This window comes from Schistocerca cancellata, chromosome 5 (assembly GCF_023864275.1).
Source record: "Schistocerca cancellata isolate TAMUIC-IGC-003103 chromosome 5, iqSchCanc2.1, whole genome shotgun sequence".
Lineage (NCBI taxonomy): Eukaryota > Metazoa > Arthropoda > Insecta > Orthoptera > Acrididae > Schistocerca > Schistocerca cancellata.
The window spans coordinates 825,253,810-825,271,830 of NC_064630.1; the positions used below are offsets into that span (position 1 = coordinate 825,253,810).

The 18,021-nt window shown below is 42.4% G+C and overlaps 1 protein-coding gene across 1 annotated transcript in view; it reads left to right on the forward strand.

The window, feature by feature from the left end:
- Positions 1 to 705: 705 nt before the first annotated feature.
- LOC126188820 (axoneme-associated protein mst101(2)-like) overlaps positions 706 to 18,021 on the forward strand; it is a 73,035-nt gene continuing 55,719 nt past the window's right edge. The window contains exons 1-2 of the mRNA XM_049930433.1: positions 706 to 805; positions 12,747 to 12,833. Of these exons, the coding sequence (XP_049786390.1) occupies positions 706 to 805; positions 12,747 to 12,833 (187 nt within the window). The remainder of the gene's footprint in view (positions 806 to 12,746; positions 12,834 to 18,021) is intronic.

Sequence of the window (18,021 nt, forward strand, 5' to 3'; positions counted from 1 at the left end):
TTGGATGTACCGTGCACTATTCAGTGTCCCCTCGACGATCACCAGTGGTGTACGGCCAGTGTAGGAGATCGCTCCCCACACCATGATGCCGGGTGTTGGCCCTGTGTGCCTCGGTTGTATGCAGTCCTGATTGTGGCGCTCACCTGCACGGCGCCAAACACGCATACGGCCATCATTGGCACCAAGGCAGAAGCGACTCTCATTGCTGAAGACGACATGTCTCCATTCGTCCCTCCATTCATGCCTGTCGCGACACCACTGGAGGCGGGCTGCATGATGTTGGGGTGTGAGCAGAAGACGGCCTAACGGTGTGCGGGACCGTAGCCCAGCTTCATGGAGACGGTTGCGAATGGTCCTCGCCGATACCCCAGGAGCAACAGTGTCCCTAATTTGCTGGGAAGTTGCGGTGTGGTCCCCTACGGCACTGCGTAGGATCCTACGGTCTTGGCGTGCATCCGTGCGTCGCTGCGGTCCGGTCCCAGGTCGACGGGCACGTCCACCTTCCGCCGACCACTGGCAACAACATCGATGTACTGTGGAGACCTCACGCCCCATGTGTTGAGCAATTCGGCGGTACGTCCACCCGGCCTCCCTCATGCCCACTATACGCCCTCGCTCAAAGTCCGTCAACTGCACATACGGTTCACGTCCACGCTGGCGCGGCATGCTACCAGTGTTAAAGACTGCGATGGAGCTCCGTATGCCATGGCAAACTGGCTGACACTGACGGCGGCGGTGCACAAATGCTGCGCAGCTAGCGCCATTCGACGGCCAACACCGCAGTTCCTGGTGTGTCCGCTGCGCCGTGCGTGTGATCATTGCTTGTACAGCCCTCTCGCAGTATCCGGAGCAAGTATGGTGGGTCTGACACACCGGTGTCAATGTGTTCTTTTTTCCATTTCCAGGAGTGTATTTTCAAAAACACCTCGTGTGGTCATTGGATGCATTCGTAAAGATGAAGTGAGGAATCATCAGCCATTCAGTAGGAATACTTTTGGCCAAGAGGGAAGCAGTTAATAAAGCAAGTAAGAGGAGACTGGAAAATCAGATAGCTGAACACTCAAATTATGAATGTCATAATTCAGTTCACAATGTAACAAAAAGAAATGGCAGCATGCGTTAAGTTATCATCACATGCTGCAAAATTATGTAGGTCAATGCACAAAGTGACTAGCTGGAATATTAGGTGTCTTTAACAAAAGTTTAAAGGAGTGAAGTACTTTAGAAGTCTTGACCTGACAAGTAGTTACTGGTAGCTATTGTCAGATGAAGGGAGGATGAAGTACACACCCTTTCTACATAACAGGAGATATTACCAGTTTAATAACAGAAGATGCTACCAGTTTAAAAGAATGACTTTCTGGCTGTCGCTATCATCAGTGGCCATTATGAGTGAACTTGATTAAGTTTATAGAGAAGAAATACTGACACACACAACACTTATAGATGATATTGTCATTAGCACTCCCTTGGGAGAGAACATTTAGAAACTATATGCCAAACAATAGATGCGTTCAGGAGAGCTGGGTTCACAATCAACCTCAATAAATCAGAATTTGCCACATCACTTATTCCAGGGTCATGTAATTTCCTCATGTGGAATTGAATCCGATACAATGAAAATGGATGCAGTGAGAAATTATACAGCAATAAAGTGCTGTGAACAAGTGAAGTCTTTTCACTGTTTGACAAGTTCCAGGACATGAAGAATGATAGAAATTGCACAGTCTTCACTTGTGCTTATGAAACTTTTAAATAAGGGAACTGTCGGGAAATAGAATAAAGAAAATCAAAAAGAATTTAAATGCATTAAAAACCAACTCTGTGAGGTGACAGCACTTTGTCATCCTGACTTAAGCAAAAATTTCTACCTTGGTAATGATTCTAATAATTTATCCCTTGTGCAGATATGTATCAGTTAATGAAGGTTAGTGGGCTCATCAATCACTGTACTGTTGCATTCGTGAGTCAGTCCTTCATTCAGTAGGAGAGAAAGTACACAGTTACAGAAAAGGTTGCCCCTTCCACGTGAAGGTTTCACTTTTACTTACAGGGAAGACTTACTATCATTGTCACAGATCATAACACACTTTCATTCTTACAAAATTATCAAATAAAACATGACAAACAAGCCCGTTGGGCATTAGTACTTCAAAAGTAAGATTTTGAAATTCAGTATGTACCACTACAGCAAAATATCATACAAGAAGTTTCTTTAAGATTATCAGAGGGAGAAAAAGCAACTGAAGTTGTGTATCTCAGGCCAATGCACATGAAACTTCTCTTTGGATAATATCAGATGGGAACAGGGGGTGGTTGAAATTCTGAAGATAATTAAAGGAAAATGATTTCAATACTGAAGTATATGGTGCTTTAAATGGGGACACTGTCTTCCCATTGTACAAACAACCCAATTTGTTGAGACTGATATAGAACATGAGTATGAGGAGCTTCCTTGAGATGGCTGAACATTCTATGTTAACTGCATTGACGATGATCTCCTCCTCCCCCCCGGTCCTTCTCCTGGGAAGTGTGGTATCCTAATTAAAGAACATGAAAGATGTTAACTTGAGGTCTCCCTTTCCTTCTCATACTTTGAAACCTAGAAAAATTACCAGTGTTTTATTCCCACCTGAATGATATTGACTTCTGCCACTAGTTTGACCAGGTCATTGACAATACCTCAGTTATTTACCATACTGTTTTTATTTTTATGTTCATGTAATAAGAAATTCATGGATTAACATTTATAAGAAAAATAACTGAACAAAATAGAAACCTGCAAGTGAAAGAAAAGATGGTCTGTTGAGTAGGGGGTCACCATATCAGTTCATGCAAAATATAAAATGTAGCGTTATGTTAGTATCTTAACAATATATAACTGAAAAGAAATTATGTTCGATTACTACTGTTCAAATATGTATATTCTACACATCTGGAACATTTAAAGAAATGAATAGAATTATATTCTAATCATGGTGAGGAATGCAGAATCTCTTGACTAAGGATGTCAGTCAGGTGAGATAGTTGAGTAGGGAAGAGGTAGAGCATGTATCATCATCTTCCTTGGTCAGGTAAGGTATTAACAAGCAGATGATGGGCCCCAGGGGTCTCTGCACTATAGTGGCCAGCAGCAGCAGATAAGAGAGGCTGCTAGTGTTTCATGACCTACAATTCTGGAAAGCTGGTGAAATACAGCTTACTTGTACCAACGGTATGTGAGGCCACAACAGGTTACATATGTAACATGGAAATATGTAGTGGGGAAGGGGAAAGGCTAGATAAAACCACTTTTATGTACTAGCACCACATTTATATATATACAGTGTGGCATTTAAATGTGTTTGTCAGAATAATTGACAAAATACATATCGGATTAAAAAGTAAGTAGTAATAAATGTTGTACACCTCGAAGAGGGACATACATTAACATAGTGATCCACCCCCGTGCACCATCCCCAGGGGAGGAGGGGGGGGGTGACTTTGAAATAAAAGATGGATATCTCTATTAAGATTTCTGATTTGGCTTCTCCATAAAAAATATGTACCATTTGTATGACACATTTCTTTCATCTCATGATAGATGGTGCTGTTATTGGCAAATATGGAAATGAGGTGACAATTGTTGCAAAATGAAACTTTATCAAACAAATAAACATCTGATTAAGACAATCGATGTACTTTGATGTTTTTGATAATGCTATTGTGTGACACCTCCCACAATCAAATGAAGAACAGACTGTGATCGTGCGCTGAGTCTTTATATTCATGCAGCTACTTCTTTTTTCCCCAAAGACCTCTTTAATTTTTGTGTAGGTGGTATCTATCTTTCCCTCAGTGGAATATGCTTCTATATCCTCACATTTCTCTTTGAGCCCTTGCTGTTTAACCATCTTCCACTTCCTGTCAATCTCTTTTCTTAAACATTTGTATTCCCTTTCACCTTTTGCTGCATTTTTAAATTTCCTCCTCTCATCAGTTCAATTCAGTATCTCCTCTGTTATCCATGGATCTCTAATAGGTCTGGTCTTTTCACCTATTTGATCCTCTGCTGCCTTGACAATTCCAAATCTCAAAGCCACCCATTCATCTTCTACAAGGTGCATTCAAGTTCTAAGGCCTCCGATTTTTTTTCTAATTAACTACTCACCCGAAATCGATGAAACTGGCGTTACTTCTCGAGGTAATAGCCCTGCAGATGTACACATTTTTCACAATGCTGACACCATGATTCCATGGCAGTGGCAAAGGCTTCTTTAGGAGTCTGTTTTGACCACTGGAAAATCGCTGAGGCAATAGCAGCACGGCTGGTGAATGTGCGGCCACGGAGAGTGTCTTTCATTGTTGGAAAAAGCCTAAAGTCACTAGGAGCCAGGTCAGGTGAGTAGGGAGCATGAGGAATCACTTCAAAGTTGTTATCACGAAGAAACTGTTGCGTAATGTTAGCTCGATGTGCGGGTGCGTTGTCTTGGTGAAACAGCACACGCGCAGCCCTTCCCAGACGTTTTTGTTGCAGTGCAGGAAGGAATTTGTTCTTCAAAACATTTTCGTAGGATGCACCTGTTACCATAGTGCCCTTTGGAGCGCAATGGGTAAGGATTACACCCTCGCTGACCCAGAACATGGACACCATCATTTTTTCAGCACTGGCGGTTACCCGAAATTTTTTTGGTGGCAGTGAATCTGTGTGCTTTCATTGAGCTGACTGGTGCTTTGTTTCTGGATTGAAAAATGGCATCCACGTCTCATCCATTGTCACAACCAATGAAAAGAAAGTCCCATTCATGCTGTCGTTACGCGTCAACATTGCTTGGCAACATGCCACACGGGCAGCCATGTGGTCATCCGTCAGCAATCGTGGCGCCCACCTGGATGACACTTTTCGCATTTTCAGGTCTTCATGCAGGATTGTGTGCACAGAACCCAAAGAAATGCCAACTCTGTAGGCGATCTGTTCAACAGTCATTTGGCGATCCCCCAAAACAATTCTCTCCACTTTCTCAATCATGTCATCAGACCGGCTTGTGCGAGCCCGAGGTTGTTTTGGTTTGTTGTCACACGATGTTCTGCCTTCATTAAACTGTCGCACCCACGAACGCACTTTCGACACATCCATAACTCTATCACCACATGTCTCCTTCAACTGTCGATGAATTTCAATTGGTTTCACACCACGCAAATTCAGAAAACGAATGATTGGACGCTGTTCAAGTAAGGAAAACCTCGCCATTTTAAGTATTTAAAACAGTTCTCATTCTCGCCGCTTGTGGTAAAATTCAATCTGCCGTCTCTGGGACGTATTAACAATGAACGTGGCCTCATTTTAAAACAATGCACATGTTTCTATCTCTTTACAGTCCAGAGAAAAAAAATCGGAGGCCTTAGAACTTGAATGCACCTCGTATGTTCCTTTCCCCTGTTCTAGTCAACTGTTGCTTCCCCTAAAGCTTTCACACACGTCTGGTTCTTTCAATTTATCCACACACCCCATCACCTTAATTTCCTGCATTCCTGCAGCTTCAATTTGCAGTACATAACCTATACATTGTTGTCAAACATATCTGCCCCTGCAAACATCTTACAATTTAAAATCTGGTTCCAAAATCTCTATATTACCATTACATAATCAATCTAAGATTAACTTCAGACTTCCTGTCACATTCATAATTGGTGTGAATCCTTCACCGTCTTGGCTTCATGCAGTGGCCCATTTTCATTTTTGACTTCATTCACTTCCCAAGGACTCTTCTCTGGATTTGATCTGTTACTGGGAGTTTCTTGATCTTCACATGCAAATTTAAACATAAAAATTCTATGTTTAAGATGGTTATAAGATGACCGGGTGTTGGATGTGCCTTTGAATCTGAAAATCATCAGTGCCGAAGACAGCTTCCAGAACACTGAATGCTTTTTACAGCAGGACTCTGTACCCTCTATCAGGCCATCCAGTACATGCAACATACACTTTTTAATTGTGCCATAGTCTGATTCTCTCAGTGTCCTTCAGAACCTGTGTGTACTGTACACAGTCCATCCCTTACCGTAATGGGTCCAAGAAAGCTTTGACTTGCTTATTGTTCAGGAGCCACCATGATGTTCATGTGGATTCCTGGCCACGTCAGTCTAACAGGGAATGAAACTGCTCCCTAGGCTGCAGTCCTCCCACCTCACCTTGTCAGCACTTCCATTCCTTCAGATACTCTCCGTGCTGCCATCTGTTGGCGGATGGTGTCACTTTTGACTTCACCACCCGTCTTCTCTTCACAGGAATAAGCTCCAGGTAATTAAAACTCTCTCAATGGCTTGGCCAACTTCCTTGTGGCCATCTTCACATGAGGAGATCATTTTAGCTAGATTGCGTATTGGGCATTGTGGTGACCCCCCCCCCCCCCCACACACTTTTTAGCCGTCACCGTTTGTGGCAATCCTCACCACTTTACACACATTGTCAGCAACCTTTGACAGTTTGCCATTTCCTGTCCCAGTGCCCTTTGTAAAACCACTTACATTCCAATGTATGTCGCTGTTATCAGCCATTTTAGGAAACATTGCACAGGTGGTCAATTGCGTTTCACTTTATATGTCCTTCACTAAATTGCTTCAGTGGATAAAATCTGTGATTAGGGACCTCTGCTGCGTATACAGCATATTTTGTGGAGACTCCTCCTTTCCTTCTTTTGATTGGGGTTAAAAAGAAAGCTCTCTCCCTTTGCACCCTTATTTCTTGCAATGGTACTATCCCCAAAACCCAGCATGGTAGCAATTCTATTGGGGGGTGGGGAGGAGGGGAGTTCTGGTCAATGATTTACTGGCCAGGTAACTGGCCATGGGTGCCACACAGCCACAGCCACAGCAACAAAGTCCCCACTGTGAATGGGTGGTACCACGACAAAAGACTCCCACATGAAGTTACTCAAACATCCTTCTGCTAGTGGTCGGTCACATGGCCCCAGCAGTCTCTTCTGAAGCTAAGATAATATGATATAGAGAAGTATTGCCCTGAAATTTTTCCTTCCCTGATTACAGCATGGAAGGAACTTATGGCTCAGAGACAAGACAAGACAAGAAATAAAACTTGGTTTGTTCTATGACAGGCGATGATCAATGAATAACAAAGGCTTTGTAGTCAAAAATTAAACATCTTGGCATGTTTGGGGAAGTGGCAGTAATTTCAAAAATTAAAAGTGGCTCCATTCTGCTTAAAACTGCCCCTCCTCAGTCACAGGCCCTGTTTGCCTGCGATAAGCTAGGGGATTATTCTCTCACTATTAACTCCACATGAAAGTCTGAATATGGTGCAGGGATTCCACCTAGATCGCATTTTAGATACTTATTTAGGAGCTTTTTGCTAATTAGGGGTGATGACATGTCTTTTGGTTCCCACGGGAGACCATAGAAAAATGCACAACACAGTGGATACTGGAGCCTTCAACTTTACCTTTGATGTTTACTCATTGACTAATAAGATCATGGTGGTGGTGTACCACTGTGATGTCAGGCCATATGTCCCTACTCCCATTTGGTGCAACAAATGCATGCAATTTAGACATGTCTTCATGCTGAAGTGCCAGTCTTGTCTGTAGGGATTGTGGTTTTTTTGTTGTACACCCCCCCCCCCCCCCCCCCCCCCATCTGTTTCAACTGTGGGGATCACCATTCCTCCTGTTCATCAGACTGCACCAAACATGAAAAGAAAATCAGGAATACAGACCCCTCACATATCAAGGGACCAAGAAGAAACATAATCTCCTACATCCTAAGCGTACTGTAATTACAAACGCTACTACTACAACTATGTCTTCTTCTTCAGTGGCTGTGCCATCACCCTCCATGTCTCCTTTGTCTGGCCTACTAGGCTGTCTGACTACAACTGATCCCATGGTGGAAAGGGATTCTCCTCCTACTGCTGCTTCCCCCACACCCATTTTGTTAATGTCAACTCCATATCCACCAGGAACATCTTTCCCCAACCTCTACCCAGAGAACCAATATTGTCATCCAGCACATCTTACCAGAAAGGTGTCCCTCGGGAGACTCCCTTCCCAGGGCTCTGCTGACTTGCAACCAGATGCCAGCCAGTGGTTGAAGAAGGCACAGTTTGCAGGTCACAGGATTTCACATTTCTCCTCTGGCTCAGGATCTTGAGCAGACAAACCCTAATCTAAATTACCTAAGGAAAACATGTCATCCAAAAGAGGGAGATTCTGATGACCACTATGCTGCCAGATCCCACATGTTCTGCCTCTGTGTCTGAGGTGGTGTTCCTGATGGCTAGTAGGAACCAACAGCCAAATGCTCAAACACTTATTAGTGTCTGCACAATGTCATGTCCTTGCCATTTTCAACAATATCTGATGCAAGGTTGAGTTCCTGTCTCAGTGGTGAGAAAGTATGACTGTCTCTTTTCTGAATCTGGTAAAAAACCCTTGATAGGGACAGCTATTGTGGAATTAGCCCACTTATGATCTTAGCTGTCTGTCCACATGTTCCAGCCAACTGCAGTGTTTGTGCCTTGAGTCCTGGGGCCTTTTGGCTGTGTCCAAGGTTGGTTTTCACCAAGATCATTCTACTACTGAAAATTTGGTATGCCTGGAGTCTGCTACTCAGTCAGCTTTTCCTGACATTAACATCTTGTAGCTGTTGTCTGACTTTCATAGGGTCTAACACACCACACGACATCACTCGAGGAGGGTATCCAGGATGTGGTGGAGTCTCTGGGGCCAACTCCCAATTTTTGTTCAGACCTTATTTTCTTGTATATGGTGAGTAGTGTTGGAAGTACCAACTTTAACCTAGAAAGTACAGCAAGACAAGGTGGTCCACAATTACTTCAAAATGTGTCACACTCATTACAGAGCCCCATAAGTGGTCTAGCTGCAGCTGAGGGGAGTCTACAACGTAACCCTCCCTGTATGCTGATGACTTTGCATCTACTATGGCTCCTCAACTGTGGGTGTTGTTGAATGTCAACTTCATGGTGCCACAGGAAAGGTGCAGTCCTGGGCTCTCACCCATCGCTTCCAGGTTTACACCTGCAATACATGTCATGCAGCTCTGTCACTATCACACTATCATATTGTCTATCCCTAAGCAGAACTCTAATCCTAAGAGGTGATACAAACCACCACATTGAGTATTTGGTTTTCAAGGTAGTCTATGATGCCCAACTGATGTGGCTATCCCATCTTTGCCAACTTAAGCAAACTTGCTGGTCACACCATGAGGCTGCATTCACACTGTACACTGGGCCTGGTTGATGTATACCAGACCAGCCACAACTAGCTGGTTCAGGCAGCTGTCCTGGGTGTTCACACAGTATGCTGGACTAGGAGAACAAAAGAGAATAAAATCCACATCCTGATTTTGGTGTTGTATAAGCTCTTGGTGATGTATAAGACTATGGCCCATCATTTGATGAACTTGAAAAGTAATTACCTTGTAAGCTTTTTTTTACAAGGAAAGTAAATCTTTTATTTCATTTGTCTTTTTGTAGTTCTATAATGTTTCTTGGTCAGTTTTGGAATCAGATTATTCTACACATGATAGTGTAGCAGCTTCACTTCTTACTAAACCATTTACTTTTTCATAATTCATAATGATCATTATGAAAGGACACTGTCAGCCACATGCAGTTGATTTACATACTGTGTAATGAGGGAGTTTGTTATTGCATAGCTTACTGTTAGATACATTTTAGACCATACATTATTGCAACAGAAATATAGCTAGAAGTCAAATGATTTTTATTCCAGTCTTTGGAATAGGTCATCATCAAAGAAATTGATATTGTAATCAGTCAGTAATGACCATCTTCAGATCTGTTCTATTGTCACTACTGACTGAAACCAGTCATCATCAAAGGAGCTGATATTATGATCAAAGACTGGAATAAGAATCATTTGACAGTATTGGATCACTGTTCATACTAACAACTATGTCACAGCTTGTGATAGCTAGAAGTTCAAAAAAATTTCCAAATGGCACTGACACACATATGTCTCCATTTACAAACAGTGCAGGATATAATAAGTGAATTGCTATTGATAATATTTGGCATAGTCAGCCCTTTGTGTTATTTTAATGTACCATGCCTAGAAACATCCAAATATGTACAAATTTATTCTTCGGCAACATCTGATTATAGTGGACAGTCATCTGCTATGGTTTTACAGTGGGCCACACCTTACATTATAAAAGGCATACAGTTATTTGTTGTCTACATCTACAATTAGGAGAACATATATTTTGTATTTGGATGCAGATGAGAAGAACAATTTAATTTAAGATGAGACTCTACTGTGGATTGACTGCAATAAAAACTTGCAACATTCTGCTTAATTCCTGTCTAGTTGGAGATGAGAAACAGCAGATGCTGAAAAATTGAATTACTTTTATAGATGTTTCTATATCTAAGTCTGATTAATACACAGGGCATTCACTTTTGACAGTTTTGTTTTGTAGTTCTGGGAAACTGTAGTTCTACATGTTGTTAACAATTGCATGTTTTAGATTGACTTAGCTCTTACAATTAGTAGAGATAATCTGCATTTGAAAGTATTTATTTTAGGAAATTGATATCTTGAACTGATAGTATTTTGGTTTGAAGCTATCATTCGTTGGACAAATTTCTCTAATATAATACAATCTCCTTCATGTGCTAATACTTGTAATTGTCGTTTAAATAAAATAAAATAAAATATGAAGTGGGTTTATTGCCCAATGACACCTATTGATGAAAATGGTACAGTGGCAGAGGCTGATTAACATTTTGTGTGATATTTCTGATAAGAATAGACGTGAGACATGTTATACATTTACTACAGAATCTGAAGTGTAGCTTCAAAGGCTTGCACTGGTCACCACCTCTTGCCAGCAATATTAAACATTCTGTATATCAACGGTATATCATGAGCCAGCTCTTGCCATTCCTATGTGGTCTGACTGCCAGTGTGAATACCACAATGGAAAACACTGAGGCAGTGAAGGGTATTGGTACGTGTTCACACTGTGCACTGGGCCTAGTTGTGCCTGGATTTCAAACTCATTAACACCAGCTCAGGTGCAGACCACTCTAGACTTCTGCAGCTCTACAAAGCTCTGATCCTGTCACTTCTTTATTATGGAATCCTGGCATATGGTTCAACAAGCCTTCAGCATTGTAGATGCTGGATGGGATGCACCAGTGTGGGTTGCGACCTGAGACGTGCCTTCCAGATCAGCCATGTGAAGAGCGTACTCATTTAAACTGGCATCCTTACCATACAGATCAATGCTAATAACTGCTGCTCAACTATGTAATACACATCCAAACTAATGTGTCCTTTATCCTGGTAGTGATATCCATCACCTACAAAAGAGGTCAAGGTCTGGAGTCATGACTGTAGTTCCCATGCTGAGTCTCTGTTCCGAACTCTATCTTTCCCTACTATCATCTCTTGTCAGGGAGTAATCCCAAGTACCCCAATGGTGTGCACCCCGCAGTCAGATCTGCCTCAATCCTATGGTTGTAGAGTAGACCCTATGGTTTTTCACCACCTGTTCCTGGACATTCTTGATGCATTCCCACACACGTTTTGTATACGGTGATGGCTTAATGGCAAACTGACATACCAGGTTTGGCTGCACACATGGATGATACAGTAAACTATGTGCCCTGCCAGTCAGATGCAGTGTATTCACTGCAGGATTGGTGGCCATTGCTTGATCTCTCAGCCACTTTCATTCCCAGGGTCGCAAGTCATTCTTAATTGGCAGTGACTCCTTGATTAATCTACAGGCTTGTCACCAGTGCTATCTCCAGCACCCATTAGTTGTGACTATACAGGATGTCAGGCACAAGTTTCACCATACTGGATGCTTGGTCGTCTTTGTATGGACCCCTGGACACATTGGGATCACAGGAAATGAACATGCTGATCAGTTGGGCAAGTTGCCTGCAAGGATGCTGACTTTGGAGATTTGGGTACCCAAACCAGACCTCCGATCAAGTGCATATCGACAGTTGTTCCCCTAACACTACAGTCAGATGTGTTGCAATGCAACTATTTAGTCAAATGACAAAATATCTTCTATACCTTACCTTCTATACTTTCCTGAAACCCTTTTACAATTATTTATAAAAATGTAATGTAGCAAAGACATTAATTATGAATTTTAAAGTAATTTTAAAATAACTCACTACATTACTTGTGATTTAACACACACACACACACACACACACACACACACACACACACACACACACACACACGAAGCTGCTGTGATAGGTGTCCAGTGCTGAATGTGCATATTGTCCCTTGACATATGTCACCATATACAAAATAGAAATAAATCTAATGAATGAAATCTGTACATTTATGTATGATATGATGTTTAATGTCACTCTTTTCATACTGTACTAATAATATTTAAAAAAAACTGATTTATTGTTAAGAGGTCGTAGGTCTGTGCATCACTCCTTGGGAGTGTCATGTATAAGCACAGTTCATGAAATTTGTGTCCTAGAGGACAATGCCGAAATCTTTCTTTCTTACTTACTTCATTTCATTCTTTCTGTTTTACAAACATGCAATGAACATGGGTTTCTTTTTCTTAATAACTGCTGCTGTAATCAGTTGTAGGCTCAGTACACTTCTGTGTATGTTAAAATATGCTTATATGCCAGTCATTGCAGGTATAATAGGAACACATCATTAAAGCAGTAGATGAAGATATTAAAAGAAGTTTTCCTCTCTGTGTGTTTACAGCTGGAGGTACTGGGGGTAAGGCCAGTCAGCATGATCTAGAGCCGGAGGCTGGCACCAGTACCAGGTCTCCAGCTGCAGACTCACCAGGTGAGTAACAGTAAGAGCCCAGTCAGAGGTTGGTGTTCCTGCTCTACTTTACCCTACTCTACACACTATGGACTCCAATGTATATGGGCACCTATTAGTGGACTTCAAGATGGGGTGTGTCCACCCTTCTCCTTTATGATGATTTGAACTCCTCTGGGGACACTTTCATCCATCCTTCCTTCCTTGATAGTTGATACTGGGGAAGATGGAGATAGTGGACATCAGGTCTGGAGTGAAGCCATCTTTATATCTCATCCCTAAGATGAACCATTGCTTTCAGGCTGGAACATGAGCAGAAAGGCACACTTCAAGAATGTCAGTGTCCATAAATCATTCCCTCACAATTCTACTTCATGACAGGTGGCATTGTTGAACTGATTCAAATGGTCATTGTCTCTGCAACTTTCCTCTGCTGTACACAGTACACAGTACTGTCAAATGTATGCTTATCCTTCTGCATTTAGCATTTTTGAAACTGCAATAAGGGGAGAACAAGTTAACGAGGAGGACTGGCATATTGTAAGACGTGCCTCCTGTGCATGTCATTGTTGGCACTAAGATAATGGCAGGTAAAGTGAAAATAGGGTTCTGCAAACTAAATCCAGCCATCAGATTGCCATGGAGTATAGAATAATTTGTCACTTCACTCCAAAACCCTAGCTTCCAGTTGTCCACTATCGATTGGATATTGCTCATTACATGAACTTCATCATTGCTTAATATTAAGAACAGGAATGTGCAGTATCCAGAAGCTGCTCAGCCATTGTAATCAGGGCTGCTGAGAGTGAGGACTGGTCATGGAGAATGATAAATGGCTGGACTATAACTGGAAATATAGCAACCCAATTTTATTGACAATGTAACATACTTGGTGCGGCTCTGGAAGCTTGCATAAGATAAAAATTGATTTTCATGGTATTGTTATACTAACCCAATTTTATTGTTATTTTAAAGAAGGTCTGACACGAAACATGACAGTTTGAGGAATATTTGAGATAAACAAAATGTGATCATTGGGATAAAATATAGAGTTATTAAGAAATTACAATTAAACACTAACCACATCTTTATAATTGCAATCGGTTTATGCACAACAGTGTGCGGTACCCATATGTTCGAAAAAGCTGTGTATAAAAATGCAATTTTTTTATGTCATATATCAGGTTATGTTGATCAAAAAACTAAGGGTCCTGTGTTTTGGATAGACGTCACTCTAGTGACGATTTGTATACCTGTCGGAAGAATTGTGATACTGCAACTATCCTACAGTACAGGGTAAAAATGGAAACGTTATGCACTTTCTCAAAACCAGGAGATCAAATTGGTTGGTATAGAGAGGACTTAGAGACTCCCCAGTCTTAAGTCCTTGTGACTTTAACTTTATTCTGAAGATGAAGGAACCACTTTATGGCATTTGCTTCAGAAGTGTTACAGAGATTAGACAGGCAGTTGACAGCTCCATTCGCACTATCAACAGAAAAAATAATTACCACTATTTAACATTGTGGCCAGAATGAGATTTTCACTCTGCAGCAGAGTGTGCGCTGATATGAAACTTCCTGGCAGATTAAAACTGTGTGCCCGACCGAGACTCGAATTCGGGACCTTTGCCTTTCATGGGCAAGTGCTCCACCATCTGAGCTACCGAAGCACCACTCACGCCCGGTCCTCACAGCTTTACTTCTGCCAGTATCTCATCTCCTAGCTTCCAAACTTTACAGAAGGTTCGCAGGAGAGCTTCTGTAAAGTTTGGAAGCTAGGAGATGAGATACTGGCAGAAGGAAAGCTGTGAGGACCGGGCGTGAGTCGTGCTTCGGTAGCTCAGATGGTAGAGCACTTGCCCGCAAAAGGCAAAGATCCAGAGTTTGAGTCTCGCTCAGGCACACAGTTTTAATCTGCCAGGAAGTTTCATTTAACATTGTGTTATTAAACAAAACGTTTAATTTCATGCCCTCTATCATTTGAGAAAACTAGTAAGAGCTATTATGATATGATTGTAGTAACACATTATACAAGACATAATTATTTGGAATGTAGTAAAACAAAAAAGTTATGTGGAGCGTGCGAAGGTTAAATATGGTGACAAAGAATACTTGCACCATGATGCCTTCATGTAGTATGGGTCGGAAAGAATAATAATAAATTGGTGTGAAAAGAAGATGAAACATTTCCTGAAATCTGTTATCACCACTAAAGTTTTCACTGTTTCATATTGAGTTCAGGTAAGATTGTCAATAATGACATAAAATATCTTGAATAAATTGGTTTCTGGTTTCACCAAGAAAGAATTTCCTTTCCTCAATGCACACCTAATGTAATTCAGGACTGATAGTAACTGCACTCACAATAACTTAAGATCAGGGGGAATGGTGCCCCAGTTTCCACAAAGATATTGAAATTCACTTAAGATTTGAGTGTCTTACCTCAACACCATTGGTAATGTTTCGAGCTTCCAGTAATTCGCCTCTCCACTCAGTTGATGCCAACAACTTTAGTTAAATAGATGGCATGATCAAACACCTGAATGATCTCGCACAGAACATTGCATACCACAAGATGTTTCAGCTGACAAATTTAACTTACTGAGAGATTAAACAGCAATGGCATGTGTACCCAAGTGAGCATTAATTGGTATTGCCATGTCATACTAAGCATTCCAGTGAGTATCAGATGTGGAATATAGTGTTTCAGAATTCCCTAATATTGTGAACTGCTACTCAACTGGTTAAGAAAAGCACATTGGAGAAAATTTCACCAGAGGATTTCACTGAAGAAAATGTCAGAGCAACTTGATACGATCCTCTAATATTACTTCCCTTGCCATAACCATGTCCTCCACCACCACCACCACCACCACCACCACCACCACCACCACACCACCACCACACCACACCACACCACACCACACCACACCACACCAGGGGGCTCGCCACTCTTTGGCGGGTTTGTGATTGGCTACCACGGGGCCCCAGCATTAAGCAGTCTCTTTCTCTCTTCTGTTCTGCATGTCTATCATCTTGCTATTCTTTGTACCCTCCCTCGTGGAACATGTCTGTGGTGTTACTGGGAATGATCCGCATTGCATGTCGCTGACAAAAGAACCGTCTCACCACAGTTATTCATTTCTTTTTCCTTTCTTCGTTCCCCTCCTCCTCTCATTCCCCTGCTTCTGCTTTTGAGGTTAATCTTTTTCTTCTTCCTCTCTGTGTGCTCCTGATGGCTGGCACATGCATCTGACGTGTAACAGGTGACTGGGTAATGCATAATTCCAAGGTTGACAAGCAGGGTTCGCACATAAACCCTGGTACAGGCCCGGTCCAGGTAGGGGTGATTGCCTGAGCTGCAACCTTCCCAAATTGCTGATTGGTCACACCTCAGGTCACACCTCCCAAACACCTTACAGACAGACCAATCACCTAAGGCGGGTTCACTCCCTTGTGAAGGTGACCCCCAGTTCGAAGGAGCCTTCCACTGGAGACACTGGCTCACCGTGAGAAAATCCTGAATGATTGCCAGTCATCTTCACAATCAGTGCCTACAAACCCTAGACGGAATGAGGCTAATGATTCAAAGACCTTTCCAGCTGCACCATGGTACCTCTTGCTCTCTCATACTGAAGACAGTCAGCCCTTTGCCATGGTAAATCTGTACATTATACATAAGGGTGTTTGTGCAATTGTGGGCCCTGTGAAACCTGCTCTCATTTATGGAATGGCACTTTGCTTTTAGAGACTAATTCTGATTTTGAAGCACAACAATTGCTTCTGCCTCATTTCTCCACAGCTATACTGTTCGTTTCAAGGCCCATAACACCATGGGAAGAATTCGGAGTTCTATTTACATTAGGCTGCTCAATGGTCTGATGGAGGCTGGAATCCAATCTTACTTCTCTGATCAAGGTATCATAGCTGTCCATTGGGTGATGAAAAAGGTAGATTCCTCCTTAGTAACCACCCACACTCTTTCTCACCTTTGGTATTTGATAGAAGCACCACTCTGTCAAAGCAGGCTATGAAATTATTGCAGTCCAACAGTACATAAAAACTTTATGCTCTGCTACCAGTGTCATCATTTCAAATGCATTAGAATGTCTTGTTGACACCCAGCCAAATGTGTAACCTGTGGTAGGGATGTGCATGAGGGTGATTGTCTGCCTCTTTCTCCCCACTATATAAACTGCAATGGTGGCCCATGCCTCCACCTCTTTATGTTGTCCAATGTATCTTGATGAGTGGGCTGTCTGGGAGATCCAGGTAAAGGAAAAAGTCTCTTACGCAGTTGCTTGCAAGTTCTCGGCTAATCGAAAACCCTGCATTCTCCCACCTGGCACCTGTAGTTTGTTATTGTTACCACTTGATCCATGAAGGATGTGGCCAGGCAGACATGAGACACGAAATTCAGCTATCAGGTTGTGAAATCACCCAGTTTCAAGGTAGCATCCCCATCCCCCATCCAGGTGTGCATCAAGCAACTGCTCATGATGAGAGAATTAGTCTGGGTGGTGGGCATGAGGAGGAGGCTAGGGCAGGTAGGGAGAGAGGGAGAGCAGAGTACAGATGGTGGATGGTAAATTGCTATTTGTAGGAGCATACAGAAATATGCCCCCCCATGCACCATGGACCTTGCCGTTGGTGCGGAGGCTTGCGTGCCTCAGCGATACAGATAGCCGTACCATACGTGCAACCACAACGGAGGGGTATCTGTTGAGAGGCCAGACAAACGTGTGGTTCCTGAAGAGGGGCAGCAGCCTTTTCAGTAGTTGCAAGGGCAACAGTCTAGATGATTGACTGATCTGGCCTTGTAACAATAACCAAAACGGCCTTGCCGTGCTGTTACTGCAAACGGCTGAAAGCAAGGGGAAACTACAGCCGTAATTTTTCCCGAGAGCATGCAGCTTTACTGTATGGATAAATGACGATGGCATCCTCTTGGGTAAAATATTCTGGAGGTAAAATAGTCCCCCCATTCAGATCTCCGGGCGGGGAATACTCAAGAGGATGTCGTTATCAGGAGAAAGAAAACTGACGTTTTACGGATCGGAGCGTGGAATGTCAGATCATTTAATCGGGCAGGTAGGTTGGAAAATTTAAAAAGGGAAATGGATAGCTTAGTCAGTCATATATAGTAGGAATTAGTGAAGTTTGGTGGCAGGAGGGACAAGACTTCTGGTCAGGTGAGTACAGGGTTA